Source organism: Alosa sapidissima, chromosome 19 (genome assembly GCF_018492685.1).
Source record: "Alosa sapidissima isolate fAloSap1 chromosome 19, fAloSap1.pri, whole genome shotgun sequence".
Taxonomy (NCBI): domain Eukaryota; kingdom Metazoa; phylum Chordata; class Actinopteri; order Clupeiformes; family Clupeidae; genus Alosa; species Alosa sapidissima.
The window spans coordinates 2,046,238-2,072,842 of NC_055975.1; the positions used below are offsets into that span (position 1 = coordinate 2,046,238).

Sequence of the window (26,605 nt, forward strand, 5' to 3'; positions counted from 1 at the left end):
CAACCAAATGTAATGCAATGTAATGGAGGATACCTGCGACAACTTCATCTGCATGTTGGCAAACACATGGAGGAATCCCACCACTGCATCCCACAGCCTGCTGTGAGCCAGACTCTGCTGGTTCCCTATGCATGGACCCTGAGGGAGAGAAAGAGATCAGGATGCTTGTAAAAAAACGTAAAAAAAGTAAAAAAGTCCAAGAAATGAGAGCAGAACTGATGCCAGCTCATGGTCATTTATGGAGGTACAGAGGGCTGACTTAACAACCAATTTAAATAGGTGTTTGAGGCAGCAGTGTCCAGTTGTAAATATGCCGTAGCAAGCCTTTATTAGTGAGCCAAATGCTACTCTACTGAGTACATTGAAGTGCTAAAGTACACAGGCTATTGGTAACACAAGTAATATGTTTGATAGTACACCCAAAAACACCCAAAAACAGCCCCCCAAAATTAAGGTCCTTTAGCACTATTACTCAATCTGAGCTTGGTAAAATTATAACTCAAACCGGCTCCTCAACATGTGTTTTAGATCCAATCCCTACTACATTCCTCAAAAAAGTATATGATGGCTTAGCTCCCTTTTTTCTCAAGGTAATAAATACCTCATTAGAAACAGGTATATTTCCAACTGCTTTTAAAACCGCTGTTGTGAAACCTTTACTTAAAAAGTCAAATCTTGACCATACCAATCTGAGCAACTACAGGCCTATATCAAATCTATCGTTTTTGAGCAAAGTACTTGAAAAAGTTGTTTGTAATCAGTTAAATACCTTCCTCAACGAAAACAGTATCCTTGAAAAATTCCAATCAGGTTTTAGATCAAATCACAGCACAGAAACGGCTCTAGTAAAAATAGTCAATGATCTCAGACTAGCTACCGACTCAAACAAAGTCTCAATCCTTATTCTTCTGGATTTGAGTGCGGCATTTGACACCATTGATCATAGCATCCTAATTCACCGCCTTGCGAAGTGGGTGGGTCTCTCTGATAATGCTCTAAACTGGTTTCAAACCTACATTACTGGCAGAGATTTTTATATCAGTCTAGGAGATCATGTATCTGAAAAACATGACTTGCCTTTTGGTGTGGCCCAGGGGAGCTGCCTTGGTCCCCTGCTATTTTCTCTATATATGCTTCCATTGGGAAACGTCATAAGTCAACATAATGTAAACTTCCACAGCTACGCAGATGATACCCAATTGTATCTTTCTGTTGAGCCAACTAACCCAGATGGCCTTTGCTCCCTCACTGCATGCCTAACCTCCATTAATCAGTGGATGAGCAAAAACTTTTTGAAACTAAATGATGACAAAACAGAGGTACTTCTGGTTGGACCAAAACTAAAGCGAGATATTATTCTTAGTAATCTGGGGAACTTGGCACACCAGGTCAAACCAAAAGTAACAAGCCTCGGTGTCATCTTAGATGCAGAGTTAAGTTTTAAGCCCCATATCAGTAAAGTTACTCAGACAGCCTATTTCCACTTGAGAAACATTGCCAAAGTGCGGCCCTTTTTAACTCAACAAGATGCAGAAAAACTAATTCACGCCTTTATCACTAGCAGGTTAGACTACTGCAATGCACTTTTCACTGGTCTTCCCAAAAAACATCTAAAGAAATTGGCACTCATACAGAACTCTGCGGCTAGACTTTTAACTAAGACTAAGAAGAGAGAACACATCACCCCTGTGTTGGCTGAACTGCACTGGCTCCCTATTTCCTATAGAATTGATTTTAAGGTTATGTTAATTACTTACAAAGCTCTGAATGGCATAGCACCTTCATATATCTCTGAGCTTTTAATATCTTATCAACCACAAAGGAAACTTAGATCATCCAATTCTAATCTTTTAATCGTACCCAAAGTGCTCCACAAACAAAGTGGAGAAGCTGCGTTTATCCATTATGCCCCCAAACTATGGAACACCCTGCCTCTGTACATCAAGCAGGCGAGTTCAGTAAATATTTTTAAAAAAGATCTGAAAACATACCTGTACAGGAAAGCTTTTAGTTAACTCATCTTATCCTGTAGACTACATTTTCAGATTATTCTACATCTGCTACTATTGGAGGGCGCAGCCAGCCAGAAGCAGATGGGCTCCCCCTATTAAGTCAGGTTCTGCTCAAGGTTTCTTCCTGGAATATGGGAGTTTTTCCTTGCCACAGTTGCCATATAGCGTGCTTGTGGGGGGTAAGAGGGTTAAGGCTGCCAGTCTTATGACGTCATTTTCTATATTTTTGATATGTTGCTGAGCATATCATAAACAGCAAAGAAAAGTGATTGATAATGACTGACTGACTACTATTGTGTTACATGCTTCAAATGTAAAGCACTTTGAGCTGCATTCTGTGTATGAAAGGTGCTATACAAATAAAGCTTTATTATTATTATTATTATTATTTGCTTTTACTTATTCAATACCATGACAGCTTGAGATAAGAAGCATATGCATGAGCTGCTGCTGTAAAGTGCTGTATGTGTGGCTTACCTGTATGTATTCTGTGAGGGAGTTGAAGATCTGCTTGGCCACCGCCAGAGCTTTGGAGAAGTTTCTCTGTCCAGCCTCGTCCATCACATCTTTCCCAGAGTAGTACCAATAGAAATCACTGATCGACTCCTGAGGAAGGAAGCAATTGTCCACATGACAAAATCACAGCCAATATGAACTGTTGTTGCTACTCTTACAACCAGACTGTGACAGATGAGCTCAGTGCAGTGAATTTCTTTTCTCTGTGGTGGTTATTGAAGATGAGTATGCGTAGTAGGCTCCAATTTCAATCATGGGCAAAGGGCTAAGTTGGGCAGTGTGTTTCACATGAATTACAGCTATCGCGTGGTGTGTGGGAGAATTGTCTTGATCGACCCATGTACATGTATGTGCTTAGGATTTTGCTCATGGTACTAAATCAACAAAATGCTTTTATTATTAAAATAGCTTTAGTTCATTTTTGCTCATATCCTGGCTTTGTTTTTTGACCATCACTTAAATTAGGCCCTATGAGTTTGGGAGGAACGTGATTCATACCTGCAATCGAAGTAAGTAGTCCACAGTGCTGATGATAATATTCACTGTGGTTGTATTTCCAGTCTGAGTCCGCAGAAAATTCTGGAAGTCTTAAGACAAAAAGGGCAATGGAAGATGAATTCAGACCAGGTAACCAGGACCAAAAACGAATTGGGATTTTGTAGTTGCTTCCCTCTTATTGCCACATTAAACAGGTTGCCACGTCATTTGCATGTTGTTATCACATTCGATTTACTGTAATGCTTGTAAAAAGCTTTTGCATATCTTAAGTTGTTACAGGCTCTAGACATGTCAACTTAAAATATTACAGTATGCTCAAGCACATATTTTAAACATGTATAAGTACAGCAATTAAGTATTAAGCAATTAAGTATTAACTATAGTAATATAGTATAGCAACTAAAGAACAGTTTGTGTAAAGTGTGTTTGTGTAAAGTCTCTTTTATGGTTGATAACCAAGGAGGAAACTTACCATTGTTGTGGCCCTCACACAGCAGCTGAAGGAACCTAAACAGATCCTTTGTGAATTCATCATTCTGAAGAACCTTCGAACCTTTCAAAGACAGGAGGTTATGTTAAAGAATATGCACTCAATTCCCCTGGGGGAAGGGGAGGATGGTACAGTACAGTCATTCATATCCGCTTCCTCATGCCCCTCGGTCTCATTCACGGGTAGTGCAATAGCTCTCGCTTCCCCAGCCTGAGCTGAAGACTGGACTCATGTTCACAGACATCATTCTAAAAGAGCCACTGTGCAGCTCCATCGAGCATCAATACACTTTCTCACCAGGGCTTGTATCATTCTGAGCATTGGAAAATAGGAATAAAAAAGATACCCAGATAGATAATGCTGTTGTTTGCTTGTTTCTAAAGTCTGGGTGCTTTTTATTCTTATTTTCAATGGATACATGGTTAGTACTGCCAAAATGCAGAGGAAGGACAGGATCAAAGTTAAAAAGGGAGTGCTAGTTGAGTAGAGAGGCAGATAAGAGATCCCTCTGAATGTGTTATATGAATTAATGTCATCAATGTCTATATGAGATATTTATCAACACACAAAGCATTTGTGCAATACAAGGAAGAGATTCAGCTCACGCGTTACTGATCTATCTGCATGTGCATACGCATAGACCTATTTCATCTGTATTTTATTGTGGGAGTTATACATTCTTGTCATATGGCTGTCAAGCATGCATGAAGTTCCTGCAGACCAGAGCAATTGATCACTGCATTCAAGAGAGATGGGGAAGAGGGGCAGGGGGAGATGCAGCACTAAGGGAATGAGAAGAATCTAAACCATGTATTTACCCCGCTCACTCACGTTGACTGCGACCGATGAGTTAAAGAAAATGACAGGAAGAAACAAACAAACAAACAAACAAACAAACATAACAGCAGACATAAGCAAAGGAGAAGACATTGAATTTCAGTAACAGGAAGTAGGAACAAACAGAGAAAGATAGATATAAATATATATGTACTGACATCACTAACCAGACGACATTGAACACACATTTACTGAGTTTCAAGAGTTAGTATTTGTCAGAGGATTTATTGTTTTACTGCTTTTTAAGGCACCAAAGTGTTGAACTGGAGGCGAGAGACATTATTGGACTGCCATCACTTATGCCTGGTAACATGAGGTGAAAATGAGCTGAATTATGTATGCAGACGCATTAAAACTTAAATTGCGTTATTGCGAATGAACTCAATGGCCTATAGTGGCATGGTGATTTGTAGTGTGTGTTCCCTCTCACAGTGCACTCTAGCTGGAGGTGACGCTATACTCTGCCAGACAAAAGTGTCCACATACAAGACTCCGGGAACAACCCCATTCACCAGCTAGATGAACACACATACAGTGGCACACATGCAATGAGTGAAGCTTATCTCTGCAAACCAAAGGCTTTCCACAAGATGTTGTATTATTAATGCTGTACCATGTTCTTGTACAACAGCAAAAGGTTTGATGATTTTACTATCTAAATTGTCAACAGACAATCAGTCATTTCAGATAGTCCAGAAATCTTCTAATGCATGTTCTGTGAGAGTGTTAAAACTGGAAACTGACAGAGAAGTCAAGGACAAATGGAGGCACTCTGCCACAAAACTCTTTGAGGGCTTTCAATTTGCCTGTACACTGTTCCTTCTCCCTTGACTGAACTGCTTAAGGGAATTCAGTGTCTGACATCAAATAAATCAATGTGTGGCTGGCAGTTTTTACTGATTGTGCTATAGCCGCCTACTAAACACGGTTGTGCTGCAGCATACTAAACATGTTTTATGGAAAATAAAAAGATACACAACTATCCCACTGTGTGTAAAAAAGGATCGTGACAAAACTCTCAATCAATAGAATGTACAATAATCCATTCTGCACAAACTCTGTTTGCTCCCAGTCCATGCACTGCCTCTCTGGTGTTAATTGCGTTGTGCTGCCTAGCCCACACAGGTACTTCAGCAGTTACACTCCAAGTGTCTGCTATTCAACTGAAAGGATTTTTGAACAGAGCGGCCAAATTTAACATCACTAGTCACAAAGCAGAAGGCAAATCACATTTGTACTCCTCTGTTTGAACTGAGTTGAACCAAAAAAATATAATTAAGGCTGCAGCTACAGATGTGTCAATCCATTTACACTAACTCAGTATTACTTTATACAATGGCTTGATTCAAATGGAACAACAAATGTTAACCATGGTCCAGCATTATTACAACAGGGGTTGAGCAGGCTTCACAGAAATTGCAACCCTTAGCCTATGTTAACTTCTCCAGGGATAACCATTGGGGACGCAGAGAGGATTGTCCAAGAAACCCTTTAACTCTCACATCTGAAGCGCATAAAAAAGAGCTCTTTCACTGTGTGATAGTCACATACTGTAGCCTAATACCTCTGGAATACACTGCAGGCATCTGTTCCTATTCTCTTTCACAGCTGTTGTCGTTATGTAAGAAAGGAGGCTTGGTGTACTCAGTGATTGCTTTTCAAAGGACTCCTTTACAGGCTAATGAAATTTCCTCTCGAGTCGGTGCAATTTCCTGCAGGAGGATTCATATCAGCTCTGAATACCATTACTGTCACCAGCGCTTTTGACAATCCCAGTGCTCGTAATTTGGTGTCCGCAAGCGGGAAATTGTCCCATTGTTATATATGATGGTGTCATTGGAAAAGCAGTGGACGGGAGAGATCATTGCTGCTTGTACTGTACACTATACACTATACTACCTCACCCAGGTTTGTCCTTGTCTGAAGAGAGAAAGAGAAAAAAAGAAAGAGACTTCTCACCCTCCTGTTCTTCATACTTACTTGATCCTTCCTCAGTTACCATGCCCAAACCTTCTGCTTTATTCTGCCTCTCAAAGGCATTCAAGTCCAAGACACTGGAGAGGGAATAAAGTTATGAATAGCACTGAAGCACTCAATTAATCAAAGGAAAAGGCAAAATACAGTGAAAACTACTGACTTGGTTGCAAAGTTGGATCAAAGCATTGTTACAGTGGTAAGATTATGTAGATAACATACACAATGGTACTGTCAATACAAAGGCATACAGTAACTGAATGTTTACTTTTACATTCTTATATTACTTATCAGTCAAAGACTGACATTATGTCATAAGCATATTATATACCACAGTGTGATTGCTGATTGATTGACAAAAGTTTGATGCGTCTATTTAGGTGGACACAAAACACATAAATCTGGTCAACAGGTACATCACACTTAATGCTAATATTAGTTTTAGGACTCTAGACTCAAGTACGTAAACTGTTAGCCATGAATGAAATGTGCTGGAGGAACAGCCCACCTGAGCAGTCTTACCTGCATGACTGCATAAGCCCAGATAAGCTCTTGAAGAAGCCAACGTCCCTTTTCTCCTTCAGGTAATCCAGCATTTTCTACAGGGCAGACAGTTCCATTATAGAGCTATCTGGGTATGAAGTGAGGCGAGTTTATCTCTAAAGTGCTGTGTATTACCTGCTGGACGATAATGTTGCCACCGTTGAGGATGGAGATGCCTAACTTAAGAGTGTACGTCACCATGGGATCCAATCGACCTATCACAGAGACAAGGAGTTAGCACAATTGTGTGTGTCCTATGTTGTCAATAGGACCTTGAGGGGGTGATTTAAGGATCTATGTGCCTTGTGTGTGTGTGTGTGTGTGTGTGTGTGTGTGTGTGTGTGTGTGTCTGTAAGTGTGTCTGGAGTAAAAAACGTTATTTTCAATTTTAGATAACCGGTTAATAACGGTATTTATCGTTCCGATTAACGTTGTTTGAATATTATTCAAAAGTCCATTGGCTTGGAAATTGACCTGTCCACACAGTGTTCCCCAGACCCCTTATAGGATGAATTTAGTCAGATGTTATAAATCAGTGTCTTACCTGTATAATAGGCTAGAACTACTAGTTAATAAAAAGGATTTTCATATCCAACACTATCTAACTCCCTTTTCCAAGTATGTAGCCTAAATTACTGAAACATTTTGTGAAATAACACAGGCTACCAGAGACACTAGGAAAAGATCTATAGGACTGTCATGCAGTTGGTTAGCCTGGGTGTTCCCATGCTGCCTTGCGCGCGATTTGATTCACGCTGCTAAGGCAGCCTGGAGACCATGGAGCAAATTTTCGCCTGAGATAGGGAACCAATCACAGAATAGGTGGGATAGCAAGATGATGATGAGCTATGCACAGACGCATTTGATAGACATCCGTGGCACCCAATAAACGGATCTGGGCATTTTTTTCAAATACGAGAAAATGAACGTTTGGTTCCCAGACCACGTCTCATTGAGAAGTGGTGGCGCTAGCCAGGCTAGCAGTTGGTAGCACCACACATAGGTTAGGCTATTACAGGGCTTAAAGCAAGGACATTTTCTGTTTGTCTGTTGTCAGACATTTTTTAAGATTTAATAGTACTTACCTACTTTCAAATCTTGCCCCATGTCTGAATTCAAGCACAGTGATTTTAACAGCTAGCCGTGATATTGAATGTGCTTTGATTTAAGCTTTAAGGCTGTTGGGCAAAGCTTATAGTATGTGCCACTGGCCATAAATCAATTTGTAAAGACAATGCCATTTTTAAAGGAACGTTATTAACCGTTAACATTAGAGGAGAGGCCTTAGCACCCTGCAACATGAACGAAAAAATAAGGTTTTTGCTCAAAACGAACCAAAATGAAAATCATTCTGTTTTCAGTCCCTGGTGTGCACATACAGTATCCGTGTGTGTGTGTGTGTGTGTGTGTGTGCGTGTGTTTGTCTCCCTACCCTTGCTGGCACTGATCATCTGCAGAGCCATCTCAGCGGCCCCTCTGTCGTGCAGTCTGGCCTGCTGGTACAAGGTCTTCTGTTTCTCCATCTCCTTTTCCTGTCATTTCACACACACACACAAATACATTTATTCCAATGCTATTCCAATGCAGAAGCTGCTGCACTAAACACATATCCAGCATTCTAAAGTGAAATGCTCCACCTCAAATGTCTTGCCCTCTCCCTCGTCCTCTTCTCCATCCTCTGCACAGCTCTGAGAAGACAGAAGATGGACAGGACAGGACAGGACAGGACAGGACAGGGGAAAACATACATTTACATTCAAACATAACTTATACATTCAAATGTAACAAGACATGCATTTCCATAAAAAAATCATGCACTGCAATCTGCAAAAAGACACAAAAGCTATTCTAGTCTTTTTGTTGATTGTCTGTCTTCCCTATGCAACAGTATTTTTACTGTTAATTATTTAACATTTACTAACTACTATATTTTACATGACTAATATTATATGGGTAGTACAATTGAATACAGTATATTCGGCCTCCTTACCTTTGCCATCATGTCTGCGTATGCTATATACAGAGGGTCCTCATCTAAAGAACTAGGGAGAGCATGGCCATGACATTTCAACATACATAATATACACGTAATACATATTACAGTCACTCACATGCAGTCACTTATAACTTAACTGAAAGGCAAACATTGCAATTGCATTTAAAGACATGTCTATCAAAAGCTTATAACTTTATTCTGGGATAAAATGTGAGAAATAAAGCAATATGTATAATGCAAAACAATTTCTGTTTTGCTTGGGTTCCTAAATCCATAGTCTAGCAGACACACCCTCCCCCACACTACACACACTGCCCCTCAACACAGATGGAGCAAACATAGTGTGTGCCAAGGGTCCAGGTATGATTTCAGTTAGTCTGTTAGTTAGAGTGTGTGTTTCTATGTGTTGGTACCTATATGGAAAAAGTGTGTAACTGTGTGCACATCCAAGGCTTGTCAGGTGCCAAACAAACAGTATAAATGAAAAAAATGGAGAAGATCCTGGGATGTTGAAAATGAAAAAGTTAGACATACAAAAAGACATGATTGTGGTTTGGTAGCAGGAGGATTGGCATGTGTATGTGTATGACTTCTGTCTGTCTGGTGTTGGCAGCACAAATATTTGTGTGTGTGGGTGGGACTGGGATCTGGAAGAGGAAGCACAGATATCTGTGAATAGGTGTGAGAGTGTGTCGGGCATTGTGTGTGTGTGTGTGTGTGTGTGTGTGTGTGTGTGTGTGTGTGTGTGTGTGTGTGTGTGTGTGTGTGTGTGTGTGTGTGTGTGTGTGTGTGTGTGTGTGTGTGTGTGTGCACGCGCGTGCGTGTGTGTGTTTACCTCCGCTCTGTGAGAGCGTTATGGCTAAAATGCAGGATGAGCTGATGGAGAGGATCTGGCTGCTTCTCTGCTTCTACCTCCTCCTCTTCTTCCAGTTTAACCTGCGTTTTCTACACACACACACACACACACACACACACACACACACACACACACACACACACACACACACACACACACACACATACACACACACATGAACACACACAAACACACACAGACACACACACAATGTGGCCCTTCACAGTTTACTCCACACATTCTGGCACTTTTATGGATATAGACTACAGTTCTCTGTTAGGCACCTTAATGTGAAATTGACTCATGTATTAATGAAATGTACATTTACTGTTTAATTGCAGCTTGCAGTATACCCTATGCTATTTAAAGGCAGTTTTAAATAGACAATATTACAATTACAGTAACTTAATTAAGTAGGCAACCATTAGCTTACAGTACATAGCCATGATACTCTTGACATGCTCTAAAGTCTAAATGCGAGAACCATAAGAGGAACCTCACAATCAGAAAGATCTGCTTGTTCCTTTGCTCATATTCTGTTCTTTGTTATTCCACAGGAGTGAATGAAGATGCATGAGGAGGACAAGCACTGTGGCATGCAAGCAAACAGACACACACACAATCCCAAGCACACAACATCCAGATGATTGGACAACACAGTGCAGGTTCGGGTTTTGATGCTGGTTAGCAATGAGTTGATCAGGCTTATTCCTACAATGAACACATATGAGGGAAGCATAATGATTCACCCAAAAACCTGCATGAAGGAAAATTCAACTATATATCTGATTAGAGACTGAGTGGTCTTTCATATGTATATCGTTAGAAGAGCCTGCATCAGAATGTCACATCGTAATACACAGACGCCACCAATATCTATCTGTCATCCAAATAGATGGCTTTATTTACATCAAACCAGTAGAAGACAATCATATTCTTCAACAGATCACGTCTGTTGGAGACACTGATGATCTTCTCATGGTTTTTGGTAGCTATGACATTTTGGAGAATGTTGATGGCATCACAAAACAAAATTTACGAAAGAGGCTCCTTCCATAAATTTTAAGGGTAAGGCCCTGGCCCTAGAGCCAGAAGAGCCTCTTACCACAAGCACATTCTGGAGCTGGATGTCTAGAGCTGGCACTGCCACTGAAGGGAATGTCATGCTGGCCCATGCTGTTGACTTGGGCACTGAGACTTGAACACAGAACGCGGAACGTGGAACATCACTGTGGCGCGCAAAGGGCACTGGAGCGGAACACGGATCAAGAACGAGGAACATTCAATGCGGTTGGTGACACTCAAGAGCGATGGCGAATTGTGCTTGCGGAACGAACCAAATCCACAGAACACAGAACGAGAGAAAGACAGGAGAGAGAGAGAAAGTGAAGAGAGAAACAGAGAGAAAGAGAAAGAGAGCGTCCATATCTTTGGTGTGGAGGATGCTAGTACTTACTGCCAAGTCCTGCACTAGTTTCTCCTCAAAGGAGTAGGTCTCTGTCTCTATCCAAATTCTTTGATAGCCCAAAAGGAAGAGATTAATAGAGCGATGCCTGGAAGGAGGGAGGAGGAGGAGGGGAGAATGAGAGTGAGGCAGGGTTACCAGGGTTACGGTGGAACAGGAAGTAAGGGTTCAGATCAGGAAGCGCTGGACAGGTAGAGGTTAAATGGTTAGTACAAAGACACCTGTGCATCTAACTGGTCATCAGTAGACACCTATGGTAAGACAAGAACTGTAGAGATTTGTTGGCAAACTAGATTTGTGATTTTGATTACCGATGATAACACAGTGGTACTGGATAAATGATTAGGCACAACCTATTCTATGAAACTGGGATACCATGATACCATACAGGAAAAAAATACATCAAAACATAAAGCAAAACAAAACAATATTGTCAAGGAGGCCTGAAGCGGTCCTGCATTAATCAGCACAGACACTGACCAAATGCATTTGCGGATGTGCAAACCCTATAGGCTGACCAGTGAGATTGACAGTACAAACAACTAATGAGAGTTAAGATCCACATCAAGATGGAAGATGGAGAAGAAGGGGACAAGAGGAAGAAAGAGGAGGAGGGGGTGGGGGTGGGGGGATGGTGCAGTCACAAACGTTCCCTTTAGCATTACATTACCGTTAGCATGGAGAGCAGACTGTCATAGTCTGTGTTCTCATGCATTTTTTCCAGCCATAAGTGTCGGTAGGCGTTGAGGAAGTAATTATTATTTTTGTGCCTGAGGGAGATCACAGTGATGTCAATTGGAGATGGAGGGAAAGAAAAACACATACAGAGAGATAGTAGAATACAGAGGGAGAGATAGAGAGAGAGAGAGAGAGAGAGAGAGAGAGAGAGAGAGAGAGAGAGAGAGAGAGAGAGAGAGAGAGAGAGAGAGAGAGAGAGAGAGAGAGAGAGAGAGAGAGAGAGAGGAAAAGGCAAAGACAGAGAAGAGAAGGGACAAGAAGGTCAAGACAGACACAAAAAAGCACAACTCTGGTTGTACATATTTTTGTGTCTCTTTAATGGGAGTTACAATAAAAGATGAGGGTTGTTGTTGTTGTTGAGATGTCACAGAAAACAGCTGTACAGATTAAAATACTACATAGTCAGAACCGTGATAATTTTTATTGCACCGTTTTAGTTCCAGCAAATGAGTTCCCATGGCTACTCTCACATGCCACACGTAACTGTGCATATTCTTATGCTAGGAAGGTATGTGATGGAATGGCTGTGATAAGGAAACTGAAGGAAGGACTCTTAATTGTTTTTCTCCTCCCTCTCTCTCTCTGTTATCGCCTGTGCTGCAGGGAGGAAGGCCGAGGCTGTTAGCGGGCAGTAGGGTGTGAAATTGCTGCTGTCCCTTCATTACTGGCTGGAGGAGGCCGGAGGGAGGCATTTGTTGTACTGGCGAGAAGTGGGAGAGAGGTGTGGCATTTACACTGGGTGGGTGTGGACTTAATACTAGCTGTGGGTATACTGTGTGTGTGTGTCTGTGTATGTGTGTGTGTGTGTGTGTGTGTGTGTGTGTGTGTGTGTGTGTGTGTGTGTGTGTGTGTGTGTGTGTGTGTGTGTGTGTGTGTCTTCGTGGATGCATTTGTTGTACAGATGGAGGGTGTCAGGAAATGTGCCATTAACACTGGGACACATCCCACAGAGAGAGACGGATGGAGTCTGTGTGTACGTGTGTATGTGTGAATACATGCCTATGTGCATGCTTCCTACCAGGCTGAAGACACAGACAGACCTGACATAGACAAATGACCGCCTCTCAAAGAAGAGCAATTAATTACAGTTTAAGCCTATCAAAGACCTTCAGGCAACTCTGTCAGAGTTTGGAAAATCTCTTTTCTCTCTCTTTCTCTCTCCCCCCCCCCTCTCTCTCTCGCTCTCTCTTTCTCTCTGTGGGAAGTTGCACAAACCATTTCAGAACTGTCATGGTGGTCCCAGTCAAATTATGTGATTGCACTATCTGCTAAATGAGTTTGAAAATAAGTTTTAGACATAAGAAGGCTCTTGGTAGAGAACAGAGACATGGAGAGGGGATGAGAGGATGAGAGGACGAGAGGAGAGGAGAAGAGAGAAGAGAAGAGGAGGAGACATGGAGAGAGGATGAGAGGAGAGGAGAAGAGAGAAGAGAAGAGGAGGAGATGAAAGGAGGGAAGAGACATGGAAGAGTAGGAAAGTAGAGCATGGGATGGTAGAAACAAAGTGAAGAGAGCCGATAACACAGAAGAGAAAATAAATATGTGGAAAGAAGAGAGGAGAGAAGACTAGAGGAGAGGAGAGGAGAGAAGACTAGAGGAGAGGAGAGGAGAGGAGAGAATACTAGAGGAGAGGAGAGAATACTAGAGGAGAGGAGAGGAGAGAAGACTAGAGGAGAGGAGAGGAGAGGAGAGAATACTAGAGGAGAGGAGAGGAGAGGAGAGGAAAGGAGAGAAGAGAAGACTAGAGGAGAGGAGAGGAGAGAAGACTAGAGGAGAGGAGAGGAGAGAAGACTAGAGGAGAGGAGAGGAGAGGAGAGAATACTAGAGGAGAGGAGAGGAGAGGAGAGAATACTAGAGGAGAGGAGAGGAGAGGAGAGGAGAGGAGAGAAGACTGAGAGGAGAGGAGAGAAGACTAGAGGAGAGGAGAGGAGAGAAGACTAGAGGAGAGGAGAGGAGAGGAGAGAAGACTAGAGGAGAGGAGAGGAGAGGAGAGAAGACTAGAAGAGAGGAGAGTATGTGTACCTGGGTAGGTTGTAGAGGGGAGCCATGCGGAAGCAGGCCACCACCGCACGCTTACGCTGCTTAGAGAGGAGTTTCTGCCATACACACTTCTTAGACCTCAGCGGCTGCTCCACCTGCATGTATGTTTGTGTATGTTAGTGTGTATGAGTAAGTGAGTAAGAGAGCGTATGTGTGTGAGTGTGAGAGAGAGAGAGAGAGAGAGAGAGAGAGAGAGAGAGAGAGAGAGGAAAGTTTGGACACAATTGCTAACAAAGATGGCTTTCAAGAAAGGGCACAGAGTTATTGAATATCTACAGCCACGGAGGACTCATGACAAGGCAATAATGCAACATGTCCAATTGTCCATTTTTCCATGACACACAAAGAATTAAAGATGACAGCACCAAAGTGTGATATATGACAACCCAAAGACAAGCTATTCATTTTCAGGACAGATTTACAGTATGACATGGCGACACTGATGCAATCTGTATTGCTTGGCTGTATTATTATAGGATGTCAGGGAATGAATGGTGTAAGATCAAACCTGCTCCAGGTGAAAGACAGCTGCAGACAGGCCCTGGACACGGGCAACCGTCCGCTCCGGGTCAGGAGGCTCCTCGTTCCTGACCACCACGTCCTTGTAAAGGTTCAGCTGCCACCGGACCGCCGGGTCCTCTGACTGCGTGAACGTGTATGTGTGCGCATGTGCATGGATGTTTGTGTGTACACAGAGGACAAAAGTGGTAAAAAGAATTTGAAAACTGACACAATCATTGCAGACACATATCATATAAACATTAATCATACAAACATAAAACAAATGATAAACAAAATCACCTTCTCCTGCAGGTGGAGGTTGTGTCGTATGTGATCCTTGACCTCATCATCCGTGTCTTTCTGTAGAGAAATGACAATGGCATTAGGTAGGGTAAGATAAAAATCAACATCAAATTTGACTCCCTGTCTGTTTCACCTACCAGGACTGCAAGAAATCTAGGAGTTGTTCTCGACAACCAACTAACCTTCTCAGATCATGTTGCCTCAGTCGCCTGGTCATGCCGTTTCGCACTCTACAACATACGGAAAATCAGGACTCAAGATGCTACTCAACTTCTGGTTCAGACAATAGTGATCTCACGACTTGACTACTGCAACGCCCTCCTGACAGATCTCCCAGCCTGCGCAGTGAAACCCCTTCAGATGATCCAGAACGCGGCGGCATGCCTGGTCTACAACCAACCCAAAAGGGCACGTTACCCCGCTGCTCATCCAGCTACACTGGCTACCTATGGCTGCCCGCATCAAATTCAAGGCTCTAACGCTTGCCTACAAAGTAGTCTCCGGTTCTGCTCCCACCTACTTGAGTGCCCTCATACAGACATACGCTACCTCCAGACCGCTGCGCTCCTCAGACGAACGACGTCTAGCTCTACCACCGGTACGCTCAGGCCAATCCAAACTTTTCTCATCTGTTGTTCCTCGTTGGTGGAACACACTGCCAGTTCCTACAAGGGCAGGGACATCCCTCTCCATTTTCAAAAAACTCCTGAAGACCCAGCTCTTTAGAGAACATCTCCTCTCATAGCACCACTTACAACAAGTCTTGCTGATACCAGCACTTACCAGCCGTCTTGAACTGACACTCAACTGTTTAAAAACAGCACTCACTGATGCACTTATACTTACTGTACTCTACCGTTTTTAAATTGTCCTAAAATTGTTGAGAGAATTGCTTTAAAACTTAAACTGTTACCATGTTGTTCGTCGCTTTGGTTAAAAATGTGTCAGCCAAATGTAATGTAATGTAATGTAATGTAATAATAAAAGGTAACTTTATTTATATAGCGCGTTTGTTGAGTGCAAGTGACCAGCGTACCTGTTAAATGAGTGTGATAGACTACAGTGTACATAAAACATGACACAGAGACATAACAAACATATCAACAATTAATAAAGTCCATGGTCAATGGTGACTGGAAACAGCAGCAGCACATACTGTAGGCTATGATCTTTAAAAGTCCAAATCAGTTACACTGGGCTGTAACTGTAACTGGGCTCTTGACGAGAAAACACGTTGCTCTTGAACCGGCCAGGTCATCATTAGAGCATCAGAAACACAAATCAGTCCTCCGCAACTTCTCCAGGCAGTCGCCGGAAAAACCAGGCAGCTGACCAGCAGCCCAGCGGACAGTGGGACACAAAGTACCGGCAGCATCGCTGACCGCCTGGACAGCTCTGGAAAGGGGTCTGAAGTCTCAAGCGATCTCCCAGCACAGAAAAGCAGCTCGATGGACCAGCTACAGATGTCTCAAGGCAGCTCTCAGTCCAGAGTTCCCCAGCAATCCTCCAGTCCAGGCAGCCAACGTTAGCATGGAAGCTCAGCACCCGAGGGACCCATGACAGCGGCGGATCTCTCACAGAGCAGGCGGAGTTACAGAATCAAATTACAGCACCAGCCCAGACTTTGGAAGTGCAGCTTGTGCATCAGTTCACTGTTGAATGGATGGTAGGCTCAACAAAGCCCCCGCTGACTGATGACTAACACTGACGTTAGCTCTTCAGCCAAACAAACAGACATCAATTGATGATAGGCGACAAAATGACAAGACCAAAACAAAAACAATCGAAAATAACATATATACATATATAGGTAATAATAACGTATACGTATAACGAAGGTATAAAAGAAAAATAACAAAACATTACATAAAATAACAAAAAATATGAAAAATCAAACAAAAACAAGCTACAGTAGACGTAGCGGCGTACTCACCTGCGTACCCGTAACCTAGCAACTAGCAATTAGGTCATCCTAAGAACTTCACTAACCACCCTGCAGTTCCACAGTGGCTCTATACCAGATCCGGGCCAGATCCACCTCACTAGGTGCTCTCTATGGTCCTTACCAGCTACAGTAGATGATCTTTGCTACCAACTAAACAAGACACCCCCCCCCCCCCCAACACACACACACACACACTCACAAGGCTGTATCTGTTCTTGGCCAGTGAGATGAGTTCCTGGTCACCAGGCGTGCACATGTTGAGGCCGATGGGCAACATCTTCTTGAGGGCGGCCACGATCAGGGAGGTCTGGACGGAGTAGAACTCGCCCCGCCGCTTCTTGTGCTTCCGCTCCTGGTCCTGACCTCCAGACTGCAGGGGAGGGTCAATATGGGACAGTCAGTACCCCTCGCCCCCACTCACCAAGAGGTCACACTCACAGTGACAGGGGGCAAACTGATTGGTTTTTGCCACATGGTGCTTTTTTAGTGGAATGACCTTTGAGCATTTATCCACAAATACTAGTCCTGTTTTTAACTTTGAGGAGGACTTCATATTGATGCTTCAAATCAATAAAAGTGCTTTGTGATGGCGGGTGTAATTGAAGTGGGGCGTTTCAGCTGCTTCACAGTACGGTGAAGAGACGCCTATACCCTTAACTCACAAATCTAACGTGTGACAGGGCCATTTTAGAAAATGGTCCCCACTACATTAGTTTGTGATCTTCTGCCCCATTACTTCCTCCAATGTTTGTTAAGAGTGGAGCTAATTTAATTCTCTAAATCTAATGCTTTAGCTGTTACAGTATCTTGAGGGCAATGTCCTGTTGTAGTGAAATAAAGCTAAATGTTTGAGTCAGCCACATCAAGCCACATCACTTGCCAGCAGCTTTCAGGCAACCAGTTAGCCTCTGTCAGTAAACCACAGAGAAACTTCACAGAGAAGAGATGCAATGGGGAAGGACACACTGAAGCAGCTGGCTTTGCTCCAACACATACATACAAATGTGTACCATGTTCCACTGTGAAGGAGCCAGGACTCAATACAAACAACAGATTTGGACTAACCACAATACACACTGATGATCCATCACTTGCAGCACACGCCAAATATAAAGCGACCCGTCGTCAGTCCCTATGGTTTTTCATTAGGCAAAAATGGAATGACTGCAGCTGCCCTCTATCCCCATGGAGATGGAATGGTGTTACCATGACAAACATTGTGATGGATGGGCTTGTGATTACTCGTGATTGGCTGGTGATTTGTGTCTGTAAGAGGATACACCCTACGGCCCTTGTCCCAGACATACACAACTAGGCACGCAGGAAGGTGGCATAAAATCTAAGACATGTCTTGAGCACGTCTCCAAAAACATCTCAAAGATGCCTTAACGACATCTTAGAGAGTTCTCAAAGACGCCTCCAACATAACTCACACAAAGGTGCTGCACGGCTTGTAGACATCAACCACAGTTAAAACACACAGCATATCTCGGTTGCATACATCTTCAAACAAAGCATACGCATGTCAGACAGAGCACAGTCACAGGGAGTGTCAAGCTAACGCACCACTTTAGGGACACCAGTAACATCACCATCGCCATTCACAGATCATACACATTTCAACATATCATTCCCAAAACACAACTGAAAGAGTTCATAGGGTTGACAAAGACACACACACACACACACACACACACACATACACACACACACACACACACACAATTGAGTCCAAACACACACCGACCAATCCTAAACAGAGGTTGGCTGAAGATAAAGTCTAGTGGTGGATTAAGTCTGGTATTCTCTGGAGAGATTCCATGTGACATCTCTTAGCCCAGAACTAGACTCAGGGCTGTAAGAGCAGCTTGAGATGCAAATAGCAACTGAGCATCTTCACTTAGACCAATGAACACACTCAACACACCTGCTTGTCCCCTCTAACCTAGAGCTTCTGTAGGGAGACCAGTGGAAAAGAAGTCATTATAGATGACAAAGGTCTTCAGATGATGTTGTTGTTTTAACTTATCTGTGTTATAATACAACTATGTTAGCACAAACTACTATATTAGCACTAATCTAAAACTACTATATTAAACTAATCTCTTAGATGTTTGAGACATTAAATATTAAGTTCTTTAGAGGTATTGCTTTCTCAAAGAACTAAAAGCTCCGATGTCAGTTGTGTTCACGGTGTGACCTGCTCAGCTACACACTGCACCTTGAGCTTTTCAGTAACAGACCATAAACAAACAGACATAAACACTCACTGTCTACACACACACGTACACACACTCACAGAGACAAACACACACAGTCCCTACACGCTCACTAGCGACCAACACAACTCATATACTGTACAGTCAACAATAAACACACACTGCGTACACTCTCACTGTGGACCTTTCCCAGAAAGGACTGCGAGAGGGAGAGAGCAGAGGTCAGACACGTCTCAATGCATGAGGTCAACAGACATACTGTATACCTGCACAATATATCTCTGGAACTCTTAGGAAAGCTAGCATGTTTAGTGTAACTTAGGACTGCCTATAAACTGAAAAAAAAGCCTCTCATGGGATTTGTAATAGAATTTAAAATGTTACTAGAATACTATGAGCATGATGGGACTATTTTGCAAGGTGACAATAGGATGGATAGTCTATTTTCCAGGGGTAGGGGCAAAGGTTTGCTTGTTGATACTTCAACCAAAAGAGAGAAAAAAGATGTATGCTTTATAGAGGTAATAACTGGACTTGGACATGTTTATGTGTGGGGATGGCTTGAGTTTGCCCTGAGGCAGCTGATGCAGAGGAAGAGGGAGAAAAATAGGTAGAGTGAGAGAGAGCATAACACAGAAAGAGGGAGAGAAAAAAGGATAGAGAATTGCCTGCCATTGCAGAAAGAGCAATGCTATAATAATGCCTGTCTGTGAAGTGCTGACATACAGCAGAAATGGGCCAGATTAAGGTACACTGAGGTTGCAGGCAACAACAGCCTGAGGAAAATGAAGGAAAAGAAACAGGGGATAGAAAAGCATAGAGAGAGAGAGAGAGAGAGAGAGAAAGAAAGAAAGAAAGAAAGAGAGGGAGAGAGAAAGAAAGAGGGGGAAAGAAAGGTGAGGCAGGAGAAAGAAGCAATACGTGGGTCCTGACAGACCAATTCAAAATTCCTGACAGACCAAGACAGAAAAGATTAATAAGGACTCATGTAGAGTCTTTCGGTCTTTCTCATGAAACATTAAAAAATACCTACGGTCCCCAATAACATGTTCTCATATTCAGAGAGTCTCTTATTGGCCATTTCAGATTCTGTCCCAGCTGTTGCTAGGCAGCCCGGGGGGAGAGGAGCCAGATGTGTCTCATCAGGACAGTCTTGATTTGTCAAGCATCCTTTAATTTGGGAGATGTCCCCAGGTCCCTTCCCTACCTTTGACATCTTAGTTTTGCTGTCACCCGTGAGGAAAGAGAGGTTGTTGATCTCATTCTGCACCACAAAGTTCTGCTCTTCCCGTTTGAAATTCTACAGAGAGGTAGAGAACCATGGTCATGGTTAGAATTTTATTTTTGTTGAAAATAAAATAACATTCTGGGCACATGCGCACACACACACACACACACACACACACACACACACACACACACACACACACACACACACACACACAGACACACACAGACACACACACACACCTCAACAGAAAAATGAAAATCTTACATGTGATTTGCACCAGAGAATAAAGATCTCAGCTACCATCCTAAAGAGCTCGTTGGAGTCTGCATCCGGCTCCTTCAGCCATCTGGATCTGAGGGAAAGAGAGTAAGAGGTAAGATCTCATTGATCTCATACAGCACACAGTCCTGGGCACAGTCTCATCCAAAAGTACATTTCTGAAGCCAAACACTGTTTATTTCCAATTTATGACGTTTTGCTAAATCAGAATGTAGAGTGCAGAATCATAGTCAGATGGTATGTTTAGAGTGTTGAAGAACAAATAGGGGCCCTGTGCATAGGATTCTTCATTTTATTTTTTTAATCTCCTACTTTACCAACAAAGCAACATGATATTTACTGCTATCAAAACAGTCTCTATAACTCAGTTTCCCAGAGTGCATCTGTGTTACCTGTTGTTGTCCACATAACGTATAAGCATGGGGTAGAAGGCATAGAGGTCACGGCACAGTACAGCAAACTCGTCCAGGATGAGAAGCTCGGCCTCTTGGGTGTCACCCTTGCTGTCAGCCTTAAGAAGCTCCTCCTCGGTCACCACCTTCACAGTCTTCTTCTTCAGCTTCTCTAGCGTGGGCAGGAAGTGGGTCTTCAAGAGGTCAGCACGTGCCTTGCTGATGATGGGCTGGGCGTACACTGACAGAAACACAAGGCGGTGTGTGGGGGAGGGTGGGAGGTTCATTTGAAGCTTTTTGAAACACGTGGAGCTTTCATTTCATTGTCTGTTGTTAGTATATTTTTTTGTGCAAGTTCATTTTTTGGAAAGTACCAATTTTCATTTAATTATATATATTAATTACATCAATATTCTCATATGATATATGTACTGTACATTTCTTTGACCACTTGACTCCCTCCTATTGTCCAGTACAGGAGCTACATTATGCCAAATGGATGAACAAGGTCACAGAGTGACATGGGCTTTGCTAATGCACAGATTTGTCCTTCACATATTCATTCACAAAGAATCTCCTAAACATCTGCTTTTTATGCTATCCCCATACAGCCCCCCCCCCCCCCCCCCCCCCGCCCCCCCACCCTCCCGCCTTCACCTTACTGGGGTCTCTTTTGGTGCATTCCATGCCAAGGAATCAATAAGCTGGTATTACACTGTACTGAGGGGGTACTTAGTGTAGGTTCCCATGGTCCAAAGACAATGGCAGAGGGTCAGGGCATACTTGAATAAACATCATTTGGGAAACAATAGTGAATGTGACTTCAGCAAGGACAGTAGCACAAGCACATTAATTGCATGCCCTCTAATGTTCCCACTGAGGCATCCTCTATTTGCAGATCACAATATTTCACGAGAGACACCACCATATCCTCTTTGGTGTCAGTTGATACATGCTGTGAATGAGAGAGTTCAAAATGATCCTCTGGCTATTGAGTGGAATAAATCCCTGGTCTCTGGATGAAAAGAGGCGTTCTCCTCACTCTCCTTCTGCTATTCTCTGACTAGCTGCAGTGTAATATGATCCCTTGCGGTTATGATTTGACTTAAACGTGAAAGTGACACAAACGTCCCCAGCTCTGACTCTCAGATGTCCCCTGTCTGATTTCCTTACAGAAGTTGAATATAAATGGGAAAAGGTGAAGATTCTGTTCATAAGATGTTCTAGGGGTGCCAAGAAATTGTGGAACAATATTTATTATGACCGCCACGCTAGCGAAGCCCTCCAACCCCCCCGGCTTGACATATGCTACTAAGTGACTGAGCTTGAGAGGCTGTGAGGGCTTGGAAAGGCTTGAACTGCTAGCAAACTGTGATACATCACATTAACTTGACTTAACATAACGCCAAAAACAAATTCATGCTATTTTTGTTTCCACTTTATGGCTTCCAGGTTTCCACCATTAGCAACTTACTTCACAGAATTGCAGACTTATAGAAAATGTGCATAAAAGGCTCAAAGTGTTAGTCTTGTGAGTGGGTGAGTGTAAACATTAAGAGTCAGTCTATAGCTCCAGTGTTATGATCCCCTGGGCCCCCCTCAGGCAAGCACTTGCAGTCAGAGCATGAGCAGGGTGGGCCTGGCTGTAATTAATTGGTTGTGTGAGCATGCCTGTTGAAATGTGTGTGTGTGTGTGTGTGTGTGTGTGTGTGTGTGTGTGTGTGTGTGTGTGTGTGTGTGTATTGACTGAGAGAGGCCTGAGGGCTGCACAAAGGAGTCTTAATTGTAGAGTTTGTGATTCTACTCCAGAACACTTTTTGTCAAATGCAACAAATTGCTCCCGGCGATGTGAATGGGAGGGAAACTTCATAACTCAGGTGGTGCAACAAACAATTCCACATAGCTTCAGGACCACAGAAGAGAGAGGTGTAATTAAAATTATGTTTTGTTCAAATATTGACAACATTTCACCGGAATTGCTGGCCCACTTTACCTGTAACACCACCTTGATTTAGTATTTTCTTTTTTGACATAAAAGTGACGGGCACATGGAAAATGATTGGGGTAGAGAGATGGGGAGTTGGCTCGGGAAATGAACTCAGCCTGGGTCCTTGTGTGCACTGGGCCTGTTCATGGTATGGGATGCTCTCGGGCTCCCCCACACAATCTCAACCTTTTTTCTCACCTGCGATCCTCTTCATCCAGGAGGCCTCATCAATGCCCAGGTTGCTGTTGAGGATCTTGAGGATGTTGCCCAGGATGACGCTCAGGTGCTCCGAGGTGACGGTGGCACAGCAGATGGGTCCTGCTCCACTTTTGAGGGTGGCTGCCTGGTTCTCCGGCCCGCGCTCCCACCAGTAAGACAGGTAGTTGCACAGCATGGGCAGTACCACCTCGATGACGTGGGGCATCTCTGTGTAGCGCGCCCCCGACTCCGACAGGTCGTTGATGTCCTTCATCAGGCCGTCCAGACGTGGGATCTCTGGACACATGTCCTCCACAGTGTCCGGCATCCCCAGGACTGAGGACAGAGGCCAAGCCATTTCTTATTGGTAGTCGGTAATGGCAAATAATAAATATAGTGCTTTTCTACTGATCTGAAGGCAGCTCTTGAAGCTGATTCATACACTGACCTATTTACACACACATGCAAGCCATGCAAGGCTGAAAGGCACTGCACTTGTACTAGTAATAGTTTGCACAGTAGCACATAGCTGACCACTACAGTGTTAAATCCAGTGGCTTTTTTCTCCAACAGGGCTTTATTTACATAGACAGCACCGCACACCATACTGAACTTTACAATGTGCAGCCTTAAGACCATGAAGCCATAGTGCCCTGCTTTCATTAGGCTAAGTAAGCAAATCCTGTATCGACATGGAATTATGTAACATGTTCAGCATACTAACTGCCTAATTAAGCATTAAGCATACAGTGCCAGAGGCTATTTACAGTAGAGTATAACCCATGTGGCATACATTTCAAAACCACACACTACAGTGTAGAGATTCATCCACCATAGGGGTAGAAATCCCATTGGCACATATTGGATTATACAGTACTGTATGTTCATGTGCAGGTTCTATGTAAACCTACAAGAAAAGTCCCATGATAGCCATGCAAGTTCCTTAACACAACACACAAAGCATAAATAATGTGCTCTCTTGAGTGCAAAGCAGTGTTGTTCTTTAGTTGGAATGGGACCTGATATAAACATGTCAATATTGCACATGATTATGTAATACATGGATCCTACTGTAACAGAGTAATATTGTGTGTACTGTATGCAGCAGCACTCACTGGCTCGCTCTCGTGGTGTCTTGGTGTTGAACACAGAGCAGGGGTTGTGTGTGTTCAGCTGCGGCTCCAGGAAGGCCACAGGCATGGCTCCCGCCAGCGTCGCCAAACACTCCCCCAGAGCGGGCAGCTGTCTACAGGGGAAGACACACACATTCACACACACACACACACACACACACACACGCACGCACTCGCACACCACACGCACGCACACCACACGCACACGCACACACACACACACACACACAGACACACACACACACACACACACACACACACACACACACACACACACACACACACACACACACGTAAGCAATAAGCAAACACATAAAATATCCTAGACACTGCAGAGATACCTATATGCATCACAGAAGACTGAAGCATTTCTACATTAAATATGCTGTACCGTATACAGTATAGCCATAGGATTCACATGACTCAACTACAGTGTACATTCCATATTCCTGGCTTGAATACCTCTCAACATAAATGTTCTTGCCAGTTCCCAGGGAGTACAGGCTGGTCAGGATGCGATAACAGGACACCTGGACATCGTCCACTGCAACACACAAGGGCATTCTTGATATTAATTTTATTTAATACAGGAACAATACAAAATGGTGCATTCAATTTACTGCATGTGTTCTGTACTTGTCTGATTTCCAAGACATATACACATTTAACAGGTCCACTCCAAAATAGGTAATGGTGGGTGATCAGCATGTGTAATGTTTAAAATTCAGCCATTTACTGTATAGGGTCTTTTAGAAGGTTTTGCAATTCCTCTTTTTTTAGAAGGGTTTGCAATGATGATTTAAAGCATGTTGTGCAACTGCATTACATAGCTGGTCAATGGTGTGGTGCACAGCACCCAGCAGGATCACTGTGAGGTGTTGCTTGGTGATGTAAACAAACTGGATATGCTGGATAGGCCTGTTTTAGGACTAACATGCATGAGGATCAATCATCCATATCAGCATAAGGTAGATGTAAGGCAGTGTTATGATGAAGAGCTGCAGGACATGGTTCCGGCCTGCTGTTAAACTCACACAGGAGGTCCACTCCAAAGTGGTGTTCGGTGATGTGCTCGAACAGGGCGGTGAGGATGGGCAGGAGGGCCACCGTGGTGTAGTTGATGTTCTGAGACACACCCTTCATCTGGCTGCGCGAGTGCGTGAACTTGCCCAGCTTTAGGTTCTCCAGCGTCTTCTCCAGGTCCTCGGCTGCATTCTCAAAGAAGGTCCACAGGCCTGCCTTCACTAACTCAGAACCCGACTTCATCACAGTTCTAAGAAGGAGGGAACAAGAGAAAGAGTGAGAGAGGAGGAAGTGAAAGTGAAAGCAATCAGTATTGAGATGTAAATGGAGATGACTCCTGGGGTTATGTGAGGACAGTGCTAGACTACACAGTGAATGTGTCTGATCCGATGAACCCTGTCAGAGAGACGAGATGCCCAGACTATGCCCACACTATGCCCACAGGGGCCCGCCGGCCTGCCACACACAGCAGCGGCTCCCACTCAATCCCCTCACACTTGAAAGCTCCGTGCCTGAAACAGGCCATTTGTCCTAATGGGCTTGGGGTCCGATGGCACTGTGTGTTAGCGCCGACAGCTTTGTTCTCCTCAGCGGGAGCTCTCTCCACACACGCAGAAAAAGCACAAAAGGCAACGCTAAGGCAATGCTGATTGCGTAATCCCCTCTGTAGGAGAATAATTTGGACGTGCATTATCGTGATCAAAGGAGACTGCGTGGGGGCTTAATTCTTCTCTCCTCTTCTTCTTTCTTAGAAATCCTCTCAATTTGGTGCTTCTTTGAAAGCAAAACATTTGTTCTAGGATGTGATCATGAGTAAGGACTGGCGATTAAGAATTCAAATGCATGACCTGACTCAAGACCGCACATGTCAGGGTCTACAGTGCCTTGTCCAAGTAATTAGGCTCTATGATTAACTTATAAGCACATGGGATAGGGTAATCCAGATGCTGCTGCATTGTTGCAATTTCATATGTATCTTTTTAGTGTTCTGCTATCCAGAGAAGACACATGTCATTTACTTCAATGGATTCTCAGCCAATACTGTACCTGGTGTCCAGGGTGTGAGCCAGAATGTGCAAACAGCTAACCATGGTGACTGCATCACTACCTGGGGACACAAACAAACAAACAAACAAACAGACAAAGAGAAAAACAAAATGAAGGCTTCAAATAAACACAAACACACAAAGCCACAGCACACACTTAGTACTTGAGAGAGGGAGAGGAGAGCAAGAGAGGGCCTTACCAAACAGAGAGATCCTGTGTCTGACAAGAGCTGCCAGTTTACAGAATAGGCTGAAAGAGGGCAGACAGACAGAGAGAGAGAGAGAGAGAGAGAGAGGGAAGAAGGTAAAAGTGTAGGAAAGGAAAGATATGAGGAGAGATAGAGGTAGCAGAGGAGAGCAGTTACAGATAGAAATTGAAATCA

At 43.4% G+C, this 26,605-nt stretch overlaps 1 protein-coding gene across 16 annotated transcripts in view; it reads right to left on the bottom strand.

The window, feature by feature from the left end:
* The window catches only part of LOC121693692 (ryanodine receptor 3-like), a 202,678-nt gene that overhangs the window by 29,228 nt on the left and 146,845 nt on the right, over positions 1-26,605 (bottom strand). For 7 of the 16 annotated variants that reach the window (XM_042073292.1, XM_042073291.1, XM_042073290.1 and 4 more), the window contains 27 exons: positions 26,423-26,472; positions 26,224-26,284; positions 25,188-25,426; positions 24,616-24,697; positions 24,136-24,266; positions 23,021-23,356; positions 20,836-21,076; positions 20,429-20,516; positions 20,141-20,233; positions 19,103-19,132; positions 16,914-17,084; positions 14,767-14,826; positions 14,474-14,608; positions 13,948-14,060; positions 11,179-11,275; positions 9,702-9,811; positions 8,861-8,912; positions 8,508-8,558; positions 8,303-8,402; positions 7,006-7,085; positions 6,850-6,926; positions 6,334-6,407; positions 4,335-4,352; positions 3,499-3,579; positions 3,027-3,115; positions 2,490-2,618; positions 34-138 (listed from right to left, as the gene is read on the bottom strand). In XM_042073292.1, coding sequence (XP_041929226.1) covers positions 34-138; positions 2,490-2,618; positions 3,027-3,115; positions 3,499-3,579; positions 4,335-4,352; positions 6,334-6,407; positions 6,850-6,926; positions 7,006-7,085; positions 8,303-8,402; positions 8,508-8,558; positions 8,861-8,912; positions 9,702-9,811; positions 11,179-11,275; positions 13,948-14,060; positions 14,474-14,608; positions 14,767-14,826; positions 16,914-17,084; positions 19,103-19,132; positions 20,141-20,233; positions 20,429-20,516; positions 20,836-21,076; positions 23,021-23,356; positions 24,136-24,266; positions 24,616-24,697; positions 25,188-25,426; positions 26,224-26,284; positions 26,423-26,472 — 2,893 coding nt within the window. The remainder of the gene's footprint in view (positions 1-33; positions 139-2,489; positions 2,619-3,026; positions 3,116-3,498; positions 3,580-4,334; positions 4,353-6,333; positions 6,408-6,849; positions 6,927-7,005; positions 7,086-8,302; positions 8,403-8,507; positions 8,559-8,860; positions 8,913-9,701; positions 9,812-11,178; positions 11,276-13,947; positions 14,061-14,473; positions 14,609-14,766; positions 14,827-16,913; positions 17,085-19,102; positions 19,133-20,140; positions 20,234-20,428; positions 20,517-20,835; positions 21,077-23,020; positions 23,357-24,135; positions 24,267-24,615; positions 24,698-25,187; positions 25,427-26,223; positions 26,285-26,422; positions 26,473-26,605) is intronic. The other 9 variants (XM_042073304.1, XM_042073301.1, XM_042073300.1 and 6 more) reach the window with 3 other exon arrangements.